The 13,811-nt window shown below is 38.1% G+C and overlaps 1 protein-coding gene across 1 annotated transcript in view; it reads left to right on the top strand.

Annotated features, from left to right (window-relative positions):
- Positions 1-8,357, top strand: part of NHEJ1 (non-homologous end joining factor 1) — an 89,354-nt gene extending 80,997 nt beyond the window's left edge. The window contains exons 6-8 of the mRNA XM_072418019.1: positions 3,160-3,271; positions 4,070-4,182; positions 7,897-8,357. Of these exons, the coding sequence (XP_072274120.1) occupies positions 3,160-3,271; positions 4,070-4,182; positions 7,897-7,989 (318 nt within the window). The 3' untranslated portion in view covers positions 7,990-8,357. The remainder of the gene's footprint in view (positions 1-3,159; positions 3,272-4,069; positions 4,183-7,896) is intronic.
- The last annotated feature ends 5,454 nt before the right edge of the window (positions 8,358-13,811 follow it).

The following is a 13,811-nucleotide window of genomic DNA, read 5'->3' as shown; positions in this document are numbered from 1 at the left end:
ACGAGGAAAGTCGCTGGAAACAAACGACCGGACCGACGGATCGGATTGGACGACGATCGTTGAACATCGTTGGTGTGTACGGTCGTTCGTTGATCGTCCATGTTCAGAGCATGCGTGATGAACGAACGTCCGTTCACTTTCCTGTCGTGCACATAGTTCCTCTATCGCTCAAACGATCGTATCTATTGTGTGTACAATATCTACGAACGATCGTGTCGTTACCTCTATGTGCAGGATCAGTGCTATACGATCGTTCGTGTATATCGTGCAGGAACGTTCGTCGTTCGTTTTCCAACGATAATAATTGGAAGTGTGTACGTAGCTTTACTACTACTTCACTATCTGCTCACATAATAGGGATAGGTAGGTGACCTGGCTGCATTGCATAGCTATGATACAGAAAAGATTGTTCACCTAACTGGTCATGCTGTGTATATTGCACTACTGGATGGACAAATATTAATCTTTTAGCAGGAAAAGTATACTTCCATGTATACCTTTTATTAATGTATTAGGAGTCCAGCTTTCATTTTTAGGCTCTACAAGACTGGAGAAGATAGACTATCATAGGAGAATTTGTGTATATAAATACTGGATAACAATAATTATAATCCTGCAAACCTAGAATGGATTTCCTAAAAATCATTTGCTTTTGTTTGGCAAATGCTTTTAATCCTGGAGCAGATCCATTCTAGGTTTTCTGGATTACCCAGGTTTTCCCAACATAGTGTATCCTCTCAAGTTCTATAGAGCTTTAAAAAATAAGGCCCTGAGTGTCTGATTAAAGGGGAACTAAACCCAAAATAAAAAAACACCCTTACCTTTAATCCTGCAGATCCATCAGGAGATTTCTTTGTTTGTGTCCTGCATCATCCTGGTATCCGTGTTTGGCGCGGTGCAGAAGAAGCGCCAGGCGCCAACATCTCTCTTCTTCTGGGTTCTTCTTCCTAGGTCAGTGATCTCTCAATGCGCAGGCGTGAGATTGGGTGACATTGATGGAGAAAAAAGATTGCCGATCTCACTGCACATGCATGAGATCAGCAATTTTTTTCTTCCATTAAAGAAAGGGCTCCTTCTCCGCATGCCCTAGATTAGAGCATGCACAGAAGGAGCAGCCAAGAACCTCCTGGGATGTGTGACGTAGGTATCCTGGGAGGCTTTGCGCTCCCATTTAGTCTTAAATGGGAGGTGCCGCACACTTTTTTTTTTAAAAAGGGTGTTGCACTTAAAAAAATACAATTTTTTACTTTAAATAAAAGGGTTGTCTAAAGTAAAAATGTTGAGTTTAGGTCCGCTTTAAGTCTTCCAATGAATGTAAAAGGTCTGATGAATGGAGACTGAAGCCAAAGTCTTCTACATATTATTCACAGAATCCAAATTGCTGGTTTCAGCTACAATAATAAGGTCAGTAAGTATGGTTCTACCCTAGGTGAGTGGCCCACCCTTCTAAATGTGAATCACTCACTGAGAACTTAGTAAGTAACCTGAGTAACCTTTCCTATAAGTTTCTTTTAAACACAAAAAATCTCATAAAATTGAATGAATGGAGTAGATAAAAATAAATCTCTCAACTGAACTCGCTGAACCCTTGACACATAGAAAAAACACAAATGCAGTCCTGTAATCATTAATTCACTATTAGGGTAAAACTATGGCCTTCTATTACAAAATGCGTTACAGCGAATGTTAACATACATCTACACATCTAACAAAGTTTTCTCTTGGTGCATTTGTGGATTTTCACTGTTGATTCTGCCACTTAATGCAGCCTGCTGGCATGCTGAGACAACTGCTATACTGCTCCTTAATTCTGAGCAGAGTTGTCACTTTCACTATTGGGGGCTAATGCTGCCAGTGCTGATTTACAAGTCTAAAGCTTGTTAAAGCAGGACTTTTGTTAAAATAAAAAAAAAAACACTTTTACTTCCTCAGAGCCCTCTTTCCCTCCACACCTCCACGTCCCGGTGCCACCATATTCATCCTTTCATTGCCTATGTCACCCGATCTCACTCTGCACAGGATTGGGTGACGTATCCCCATGTAAGTGTGAAAAAAAGAGTGCCCATCTCACTGTGCATAAGTGAAACTGGCTCTGCATTCCCATTCAGTCTTTACCATTATTGCATCAGTATATACAGAAGAACAGGGGCTTCCTATTGTCTTTTTTTTTTTTTTAAAGTTATTTAGGGAAAAAAACATTTTTTTCATGTTATCTAGCTCTTTATATAAAGGAAAAATTGTGGTGATAGGTCCACTTTAATTAGCACCTGGCCATGCCAAGTCCCGCCCACTGTTTTCTGGATTGAGAGCACCTTCTCTTTTACTTATACCCCCTCATTGTGATCTGCAGTATCTGGAAGGGGGGGGTGTAAAACACAAGTGGAGGAGGATTTGACTCACCCAGGGTAAAGGAAATGACTTGTTTACTATGTAAGACTTGTGCATCACACAATAATCACTGGATTCGGTAATTGTGTAGACTGTGATACAGTGGTCTGCAGCTGTACTTGAAATAAACGTTTTTATTAAAAGCAATTCTAGCACCTTAATGTCTCACAGTTCCCTGTACAGCAGAGCTCATAGAGACTGAAGGAGAATCAACACAAAGAGCCAAAGAAGCAGCAAACTGGTCGGAGGTGAGAAAAAACTACCAGAGACCAGAGAGATGACCTAATCAGTCCGCCACTTCTCCTTTTACAATCACTGCTAGGGATGAAGGTTAGCCTTGGAACTGCAGCACATGAATGTCAGATTCCTTCCTCAATTAGACAAGGCTGTACTGTCTGAGTTGAGTAAATCTTAGGACTGGATGGATGGAAACAAAAATCCTTCAATCACAAATCCCTCAAAGAATTGTTTGATTTTTTAGATTTTAATAGAGTGTGGAACATTTGGAAGCTCTGATTGTTTTTTTATTTGCTGTCTGTATCCCCATTTAGTATCAATTACTTCCTTTCCATGTAAGAGGTATAAGATGTTTCAAAAGTAGCGCAAACCTCCTTCATGGGAACACATTTGAAAGTATGGAGCTGCCAGAGTTTCTAATCTTTCCCAGGTCCCTCTAACATGTAAAAAAAAATTTAGCTTTCTCCTTTTAAGAATGCCTTTATTTTCTCTAGTTAGTTTTGTTTTATTAATGATCTCTTCTTATTTTTACAGAATATCCCAGGACAGCGGAGCTCATGGAATTCCCCCGGATTCACTGACCGTCTCCAGCAATTATATAGCGCAGTGACTGCTGTAGAAATGGAAGAGAATCCCGAATCTGAAGGTAAAATTATGTACAGGCAAATCTTAGAGGCTGCCTTTAGAGTGGTGCATTAAAGACACATTATGGCAATGCATGGCATGGTGTTATTAATATTATTTATAAACAGGATTTATATAGCGCCAACATATGGCACAGCACTGTTGCAAATGACAGACAGATACAGACAGTGACACAGGAATAGGGGAGGATCCTGCCCCGAAGAGCTTACAATCTTATGATTTCTTTCATTAAAAATGGTAGACTATGGGTCTGGGACAGTAGCAGACAAGGTGCCTACACTGCAGAGCACTGTAACCCACATGCAATGCATTGTGATGTGCTGCATTCAGAAAAAAATGATAATGCAAATTCCTGCATTAAAATGGAAGCACTTTTTATGGAAGATTTGCTATGTTATAGCAAACATTTAGAAGTTGTGTCTGAAAAAATGTACCTTTTGTCTGGAATTTATCCTAGTAAATAGCAGAGTATTTCCTGATAAGTAAGGGTACTTAGGCAGTTGTGTCCTGTAGCCTCATAGCTGTATGTCTGTGGTGTAAAATCCAAAGCATTGCTGCCTCTGATTGAGAATCTCAGGAGATTTGTAGTAAGATTTGGTGTTACCAAGATGGTTGCCCCACACAAAGTGCTGGGAATCTGCACGGAGACCACAGACAATACTGGTGACTAGACCTTGAAAATGCATCTGAATTAAGAAGAATTTTTCAATCAAACCTGTAGAAAAGTTAATACTCATATTTTTGTTTGTCTGTCTTTTCTTGATGTCTTATGGACTGATTTCTGTGTTCCCATGGTTAGGTGTAAATGAGTATCCGCCTGAATCAACGCAGTGTGCGAGCAGCCGCAGTAAAGCTGCAGAGGAAATTCCAGTTACTCAAGAATCTGCAGACACAAAACAGGAGACTGCACAGGTAGGTCCAGTAGTTTCAGGCTGTCATGTATGTATAATAAAGTGATCTGCAATGACAGCTGCATTATAATTGGTGAATCAAGAAGCAAAATAAACATTTTATCACTTGAAAAAAAGTTGCATGAGCCGTGCCTAAGTGGCATGTGAACAGATTGGCTCTTTGTATTGCTTCTTCTCATGATACAGCCCTGCTGAACAGGGATTACAGTGGACCAGGCAAAATTCAGATACTTCCCTGCATTTAAAAAAAAAACATGTAATGATAAATAAATCATTGAGTATCTTTTTATTTTGTGTCTGGTATTGCTACCTGGAGTTCATCTTTCACCTTTAAAGGAAAACTGTAATGGTTTTGGGTCAATTTAAATAAATAAATGAATGAAGATGAAAAATAATATTGGTTCTTTAGGAAAACAAATGCCATATAATAAGGGTTTACATTTAATTTAGCCTGTAATGCTTTTGCTGTGTGCATAGCTGATCACCAGTTAACCATACCTGGGACACTCTGACCTAAAGGATGCTTTGATCTGCTGCCTGCCGCTGTCCCGTATGACTGCCTTACCTCTCACTGTATTGGCTTGTCAGGTCACTGCGCTCAGGATAAAAAAAAAGGGGAAAACAGGTTATCTTGGTTGAGTTGGCCTAACAAAATGCTCAGTACAGTTGTAAAACACACCAAAGGTGGTGGGTGTAGAGATTTAAAAAAACAAAACAAAAAAAAAAAAGATGCTTTTTTACATCACATTTACAGATATTTTGGGTATCCAGTGATACCCAGGTACAAGCATTTTAGGGCTATAAAGGTCTTTGTATATGCACAGATATAGTTTAAGCCACCTAATTTGAGTCTTGCCATCACCTATTCTGAAAGCACAGGCATGGCTAAAGATGAAAATGCAAGTTTCAGGCCAAAACTCAATTATCCACCAGCTTCTCTCTATGTATCTACTGACCTGTTCCTGCCATACTGAAGAAGTCTTCCTCTCCCTGCTGGATCTTGTATATACTATCATTAAAAAATAATGTACTGCTAGTGGAAGTTGTGGACTTTTTAACATCGCCAAACAGGCAAACATTAGGTCTTCATTCAAACACGAAGGGGATATACTTGAACAAATGACATGTACAATTGACATGGTGCATTCATTCCCATTATCCAAATGAATGCAAATGCCGATTTGTAATATGGAAAAAGTAAATACACCCCTACATTCACCATCACTTTAAATCTGCCTTTCTCATGGTAACATGGAGAAATCATTGAAATAACTTTAAGGTCTTTAGGAACCTCTGCTATAATTACTATATCCACAGCTCATGGTATATTATAATGCTAATCAATAGGAAGAATGTATCCTACATTGCTGGCCATTGAGAAGAATTTCACCATTACAGATCATTGGTGTCATTGGTACTAAAAAGATCATTGTTGTTTAAATAAACTGATCTGTGAAGCACAAATTCCTCATTGCTCAAGGAACTAGCAACCTCCGGGGGGACCCTAGTTGAGAAACACTGTGGTATCATCCATAAAATTAAATTTAGCTGTTCCAGATTAGGTGTTAATGACCAGAACCTCCTTATGGTGTACCTGGTGAAACCTGTCATATTTAAAGATATGGAGGGTCTGCTGTTCTCTTTGCTATTAATGTGTGTGGTGCCATTGTGCTAACATCTAAACAAATCTTTCTGAAGCCCTTGGAAATAAAATGTGGATGCCTATCAGTTGGCAAAGGTTTTTAAATGACCATCAAGTTAATAACAAATCAGTCTTTCCACTGTAAGGAAAATAATCAGCAAGAAGCATGGATCTCAAACATCTGCTAATTTGTCTAAGACTGGCTAACCTGGCAAGACAGGCCAAGAGCTGACTGGTGCTATAAGAAGTCTTCAGAAAACCTCAAATTATATTGGGGTATCTGCGGGTAAGTTGTGCAACAGTTGGTAATACAGTGCATCTACATTAGAGCATTTGCTCCAAATTAAACCTGCATTGGAAGTGTGTAAAGAAAAAGACTTTGCTGTCCAAAAGGAATATTAGAGCATAGCTCCAATCTGCTTTGAACATATAGACGAAGACCAGACATTCTGGAACCCCTTTGTATAAAGCCAGTTCCATAAAGAGTTTGGTGTGGAAGAACTGGAACAGCCTTCACAGAGCCCTGACTTCTTCTAATCCTACTGAACACCTTTGGGAAGAATATAAATTCCCACAGATAGCCAGATCTTCTTACCTTCTACCTGACCTCACAAATTGTGTTTTGGCTAAATGGTCCCAAACACCTTCCAACATTTTGTGGAAAGTATTCCCAGAATGTGGAGGCTGTTAAAGCCACAAATGAGAGGTATTAAATCTGTACTAATGTCCATGGTCTTGGAATGGGACGCTTACTTCTTGTATGCAGACAATATTTGCTTATCCTGGAGTTAAGCTTTAAGCAAACTGAACAGCGCTAGTACTGATATGCAAGTTTTGGCTTTCTGTGAAAAGTAAATTCAGTAAGTTTTCTAACCCCTCTACTTCCTTGTAGAAATTAAAGACACAAGACTGCCACAGGAATGGGCAGAATCATTGGGTTGTAATTCACAGTTTGGCTTCACCTTCTCTTTGTTCCATGAGGGGAAAGATGGCTGCTCCCAGTTTGGTATATTTGGGCACAGTTTTTGCTTACAAAAAAAAAATATTTGTTATTTTCAACCGATCAAATGTTACCATTAAAGTATGTAACAGTAAAAACCCAACCTATAAAATATTATATAACCTTCAAATGGTAAATATAATTTAACATACATTTTTAATACTTTTAAATATACAGATTTATTTAAACAATACCTGATAATCTTTCCAGGAAATTTATGTCCAGACACTTGCTTTTATATGGTGACAATACTCCATCCATGTTTCCCCTACCCTACATTGTCACCATGTGCCTGATTTATTAAAGTTCTCCATGATAGACTATCATAGGAGAACCCGGGTGATCCAGCAAACTTTCTTCAAATTTTCCTAAATATCCTAAATATTTCCTAAATATCATTTGTTATTAGTTGGACCAGATCCATTTTGGGATGATGATAGTCTATCTTCTCCAGAATTGGAGAGCTTTAATAAGTTCAACGCATGTGTCACAGGCTTCCTGTGGAGACTACTAATAAGCACACATTACACAGCCTTGGTTCACTGTTGTCAGCATCTGGGAACCCACCCTGTAAAATGTCATTCAGCCATTGCTTGAGTACATGTAGATAGAAAGAGGTGAGGGAAGGAGATTGGTAATACATAAGTGCAAAAAATAATAAAACAAGTATTTTAAAAAAAAAATTTGACAATGCACCATACTAAAGTGCATCCAGTTGGTTTTACGGTTAAGGTTTTACCTTAATTTTCATACAGCACTGAACAAAATTAAACATGGTTAGAAGTCTGAGCAGTAGTTGTTTGGGTCCGTAAAGATTTATACCAGTCACAGTTTCTGTTCAGTATCAGTATTTGGGGATTTCTTTCCTTTAGTACTCAGAATGACCAAGTCCAGATCAATTTAAGATATAAATTTTAGCCTTTCATTATGACATTGAAAACAATATCCTATGTAATATCCTGTGTAACATCTACTATTACACAGGACACCATTTCTGTAAGTGTCATGGAACAGATATTACATTTTATTATCTATACATTGTAGACTCATTAGATCTACTCTGCTCTTTGCAGGTTTCTGTGGCTGATGTATTGACTTTGACACAGCGCTCCCAACCTACAATATCCAAACCCAAGAGGAAGAAAGCAAAGGGGCTCTTTACATGACAACCAATCCAAAAACTTGAAGAAGAAGATATAAATAATAAATAAAGGCACCTCACTGGACCCACTGTATCTCCTCCAAGGTTTACAGCATTAATATTTAACAAGATGGCAATATGGCAATGAGGCAGAGTTCCATTTTCTAAACTTTTACTTTTCTAAACTTTTAAACCCCTTGTGGTTAAAATACATATTTCCTTGTGACCAGGCTTACAAGTACTGGATACTAGAAGAACCCAGAGCTGTATGTTTGAATTGCTCTCTTTCTGCTTACATGCGCTCATCCCTTTATATTCATGAATTATCTGCCGCATTGATTGGATTTTTTAAAATTTTAGTCAATAAATTTGAGTTTTTTATTTGTAAATGAATCCTAGTGTTCAGTGCTCTATCTTCAAAATGTGGGCTTTGTGTATTTAAAAGAAGTACATTATAGTCCAAGCATTTTTTGTATTAACGTTAGGGAAGATTAAAAGATCTTGCAAGGTTTTTGTTTTTTGGCTACACTTGTTCTGGTAAATACATTTTTCCTCACTTCCTGATAAGTGATGCAACAGAAAGTGAGACCAAGAACCTGTCTAATTTAAAGCTCTCTAAGACTGGAGAAGGTGGATAATCATAGGGGAACCCTGGTGATCCTGCAAACCTGTAATGGATTTCTTAAAGACCATTTGCTATTCATTGGCAAATGTTTCTAAACCTGAACAAAATCCAATCCAGGTTTGCTGGTCCATTTTCAGTCTTAGGGAGTGTTAATAAATCAGATCATAAGTCTCCTCAAGGTGAGAAAAATCCCCTCAATAATGGAACAGGTGCCTTCAATGGGCCAATGGGAGCAAGATTCCAATAAACTAAAGGTAATGGGCAACAGCTCATTGCTGGATGCCATTATTGCCATGATTATTAATCATATTCATGGAAACGTTGCTGTTAATTTATTTTATGAATTATAACGTTTTATCCAATATTAGTGCAGTCATTTCGTATATACTAAATATGTAATATTTGCACATTCCAGGGCATCAAAGAACGTTGCGTCTTGTTTATTGAACTGGAAGATACATTTATAAAGATCATGATGAACACCGATTAGCCAGAACATTTAAACCACTGATAGGTGAAGGTAATACCATTGATGATTTGGTTACAATGAAACCTGCCAAGGGGGAATATATTGGGTAGCCGTTGAATAGTTGGTATTAAGAGTGATGTGTTGAAAGCAGTAAATATTGGACAAGTGTAAGGATATGTGAGGGACTTTGATAAGGGCCAAATCGTGATGGCTGAGGTCCTGGGTCAAAACATCTCCAAAATGTCAGATTTTGTGGGGTGTTCTCTGTATAGAGTGGTTAGTACCTACTAAAAGTGGTTCAAGGAAAGACAACCGGAATGTGCCCAATGCTCATTTTTGCATGTCGGATTGGGGGAAAAGATGAGATGAGCCTACATGGTCCAATGCTAAAAAAATTGCTGGTATAGAGTGCATAATGTATAGGGGCTGCATATTGCCGCAGACCAGTCTGAGAGCCCATACCCACACTGGCCCACTGCTGAAAGCGCCTGCAATGGGCATCTGAAAACGACCATAAAGCAATGGAAAGAGCTGGCCTTGTCTGATGAATCATGGTACTTATGTGCATTATTTTCTTGGTGCAGAGATGTCAGCAGGATGCACTGTAGAAAAACCCAGGCAGGTGAAGGCATCCTCTGCTATATCATGGGGCCAAAAACCATAAGAAAACCTTCGGATGTCTTTTGGAGTTCGTGTTTTGAAGTGTCAGAGCTGTTTTGGTGGCACAAGTGGCACCCACACAATAAAGGTGGGGGGTTTCTATTTTGTTTTGGATCATCAGTCAATAAATAATTCATAAGAAATTAATCTAAAAAGAGTAAAATATAGTAAACGCAGACTTCATTAAAACAAGGGACAACTCTTAAAAACGAGAGTCTAGCCCTTAAAAAGGATTGCTGATATCTATGGGATAGAATTGCATTATATGTAGTAGCTTGCTTGTTAAAATAAACCCCAAGGAACAGGCAACTGTCAGAGACAGGATCAATATTTAAAGATTTAAATGCAACATTTTTTTAAAATTCCAAACAATGGTTGTACAAATAAAAGCAGAGTTAATAAAATAGCTTTTCCCTTTTTTTATAATAAATTCTTTAAGTTGAACAAAATCATGAATAACATATATGATGTAGTCTGTCCCTGTCATTAATATAGCAGGTTTTATTTCCTGATGATTTCCACTTTATATTATTTACATATTATTGTGTCAACTTAAATCGCAGTAAAATCTCACAGCAACATTGTCACCCTGCAAACAGAATAGCCTTCGGTGGGCATTTAGGGTCTTTGGGTCATTTTAAGTTTAATTAGCATAATCATCAAACACATTTAAGATGAACTTTAGCTAATTTTAACCAGTTTTTCTTGCACCTCGATGGTCATGTTTGCAGGTCATGCAGGAAGTGGAAGACAGAGAGACTTTTAAGGACAATTCCAACTTTACTCTATACAGGTATGTTTATTACCTACTTTATAATTTAAGAAGAAGGAGCCAGTGTAAGCTGACCTTCCATTTTATTAGAAGATGGATTTAAAGGGAAACTAAAGCTCACCTTTAAACATTTGTGATCAGGCAGGGCAATATTGCAGTAAGGAACAGGAGATGTCCCTTCTGCAATAAGCATTCCTATTTGCCTGACTGCTCCATGGAACTGTCAAAAATGCTGAGCTGTGCATGAGCATTGGATGCCATAATACCCAGCAATCTCAGGAATTCCCTTAACTGAATAAACTCCTGGGCACCTGGGAAGGGGGTTACATCATCCCGTCCAATCAAGATGACCAAAGGTTGCAATTAGGAAGAGAAGAAGGAGAAAGATGGCAGCACCCTGCAGCAGAAAGGAGACTGGTAGCAGGGTTTAGTTCTGCTTTAATAATAGGCCTGCACAATTATATTGATTTACCAATGTTTAGTAAAAACCTTGCAGTTGTGACTGGTTCTCATTTTTGTATTGCACCCTGAAGAAACCCATCAATGATTATGATTTTATCTTTCACACACCAGCAATAGTTCATCATACCAGCAGTGAGTCTCTCGTAACTTTATAACTTCTGCTGACAAGATGGCCGCAAGTTTTAAGTGGTTTAAGCCTGTATGTCACCAGTGCTTTTTTTGGAACTTGGTATGGTTTAAAAGCTCTATATAAGCTACTGTTCTCATTTAAAGGAGATCTAAAGCTGAACTTCATGACATTTAGTGTAGTAAGCTAATGACAATTTTTCACTTTGAAATACAGTTTCCTTTTTCATATCTCAGTGCTGATAAACTCCTGCAACTTTTTTGAAGCCACTTCTGTCTATGTGCACACGCTCCAGCATCGGCTGCACATCTTTGAATCAGCCTCATGATATAGACAACGGTGGCCCATGCCTGCACTATGCATTTGTAGACTAGTTGAGACAGTTGTTAACCCTTACAGTGGAACTAAAGTTCCACTTTACAAAATTAGGATCTTCCAGGTAAATATTTGCAGAAAGGGACAGCCGATGTCCCTTCTGCAATAACCTTACATGCCTGATCGTACCAATGAAATAGGAAAATCCTGGCTTCCCTTGCGTGTGGTGGGGATGAATGAAGGTGCAGGCACATGGGAGTTACGTCATCCCTGCAAGGGCAATCAAGAACGGAAGATGAAGAAAGGAAGATGGCAGTACCCTGATATAGAACACGGATAGTTGATGAGGTTTACCTTCTTTTTTAAGGGGAACTAAATTAAAAAAAATGTAAGCAGGCAGGGTCCCTATGCCCCTTAATTACAAAAGGGACATGGGGACGTACCCTGTCCCTCTTGCAAAATAACATACCTAATGACTTTTTTGTATGTGCATCTCAGTGTATGATACCAGAGATACCAGCACCCTCCCTGGCTGCCAGGAATGAGTTAATGTAATTTCAGCCTGACCATTCAAAAAAACTTTGATCAAGCAAGTAAATTTTTTTTTATTGCAGAAGGGACAGGTAATATCTTGTTACAATTTTTTCCTTTATGTTAGGTTTAGATTTGCTTTAAGAAGACCTTTCATGACATTTTTAATATTATATAAAAGGGTGGCTAATCCTTTTATATAATGAAAAAATGTCTTTTTTTTAAATACTTTTTTGCAGGGAGGACCCCTTCCTTTCTGCTTTTTCTGCCTTCACTCCTTCACTCTGGCTTTTGCCAGGTTCGATTCTCGGCCAGAACACTATCTGCATGGAGTTTGCAGGTTCTCCCAAAATCATGCAGTTAGGTTAATTGGCTTCTCCCTAAAATTGTCTTTAGACAGTATTAAAGTCATATGATTGAGGTAGGGACATCATATTATGAGCTCATTTTGAGGGACAGCGAGTGATATGAGAATGGACAACGGACGGATACGTTTGATCCCAAGCATGTGCAGAATGGCTTTCTCGTATTACATAGAAAAATAGGTTGAAAAAAGACCTAATTTCCCTAGGGAAATAAACATATTCCAGATAAAAATCCTATCTTATTATTATTATTATTATTATTATTATTAATAATAATAAACAGGATTTATATAGCGCCAACATATTATGCAGCGCTGTACAATAAATAGGGATACATAGTTATTCAATAGGAAGGTAAAAAAAACGGGTTCAGTTTGCTCCAACAGGGGAAAAAAATATCTTCCTGATCCCGTGAGGCAATCGGATGTCCTCTGAATCAACAATCTCTGTTATCTTTACGTTATTACTCAGTTATATTCTGTGCTTCTTGAAATCATCCAAATTTTCCTAAAGCAATCTATAGAACTTGCTGAATCTCTTTCCTTTATTGTAAAAAAAAAAAAAAAGTGCAGATCTCATGCATGTGAAATGACATTGGCACTTGGCACTTGGCGAGATAGAGTGCCGGAAAGAAGAAGAAATCCGGGATGGTGCAGGACCAACTAAAATCAGATTGCCAAGTAATCAAGGACTCTTGGAAAGTAAAGGTGTTTTGTAATGAAAATTCTGCTTATTAGGCTACCTGATCAAAAACCTTAATGGCAGCACCACCAAAACATATTTTTTAATAAAATATGTCAGATTTAAAATAAGAAGAAAGAAAACATGTTTGGCTTCAAATAAAGCTCATATGAGATTTTAATAACAGGGTTTAGACCTACTTTAACAACATTCCATAACATCTCGAAGGTTGTGTAAAGTATAGGAACAGCTTTAACACAACATCTGCAGTCCTCTCCAGCTCTCTCCCCTCTGTCTATACTCTAAGGCGAGGGGTGTGGAGACCGTTCGTTTTTCAAACCACAGAGTGAGCCGGCATGCTACAGAACCGTGTTATAATTATGGCTCCGTGTTCCGCCTTTACGGAAAAATACAGACGCAAATCTGTGCGAGTTTGTTTTTTCTTTACCAGCATCAATTTTTTAAAGCTGATAAAAATAAGAAAGTACAGGAACTTTTCAACCTATTACCCAAAACGTGCGCCTATTAAACGCAGAAAATGATTTGTAACGGATATACATTTTCCAGCGAACAAGAAAATTAACATGAAAAATTAACACTCGAGGGAAGCTAACAAGGTCAGATCTATCCGCATAAAAATGTCCTGTTCTCGGTACACACACAAAAAAAAGAGACTTTGTGGATTCTCTATTTTTGGTTTTATAGGGTAAGAAAATGAAAAACAAGTTTAATCTTCTGCCCTATACAAGCAGCAGGGACTGAGGTAATAACAGAGTTATATGAAGCTGCAGGACTGTACATTTTTTTCTTCCAATTATATGGAAATGGTGAAAATATAGC

Source organism: Pyxicephalus adspersus, chromosome 7, assembly GCF_032062135.1.
Source record: "Pyxicephalus adspersus chromosome 7, UCB_Pads_2.0, whole genome shotgun sequence".
In the NCBI taxonomy this organism is placed as follows: domain Eukaryota; kingdom Metazoa; phylum Chordata; class Amphibia; order Anura; family Pyxicephalidae; genus Pyxicephalus; species Pyxicephalus adspersus.
The sequence above is the reverse complement of the archived record's forward strand: the minus strand, read 5'-3'. Positions and strand labels throughout refer to the sequence as shown.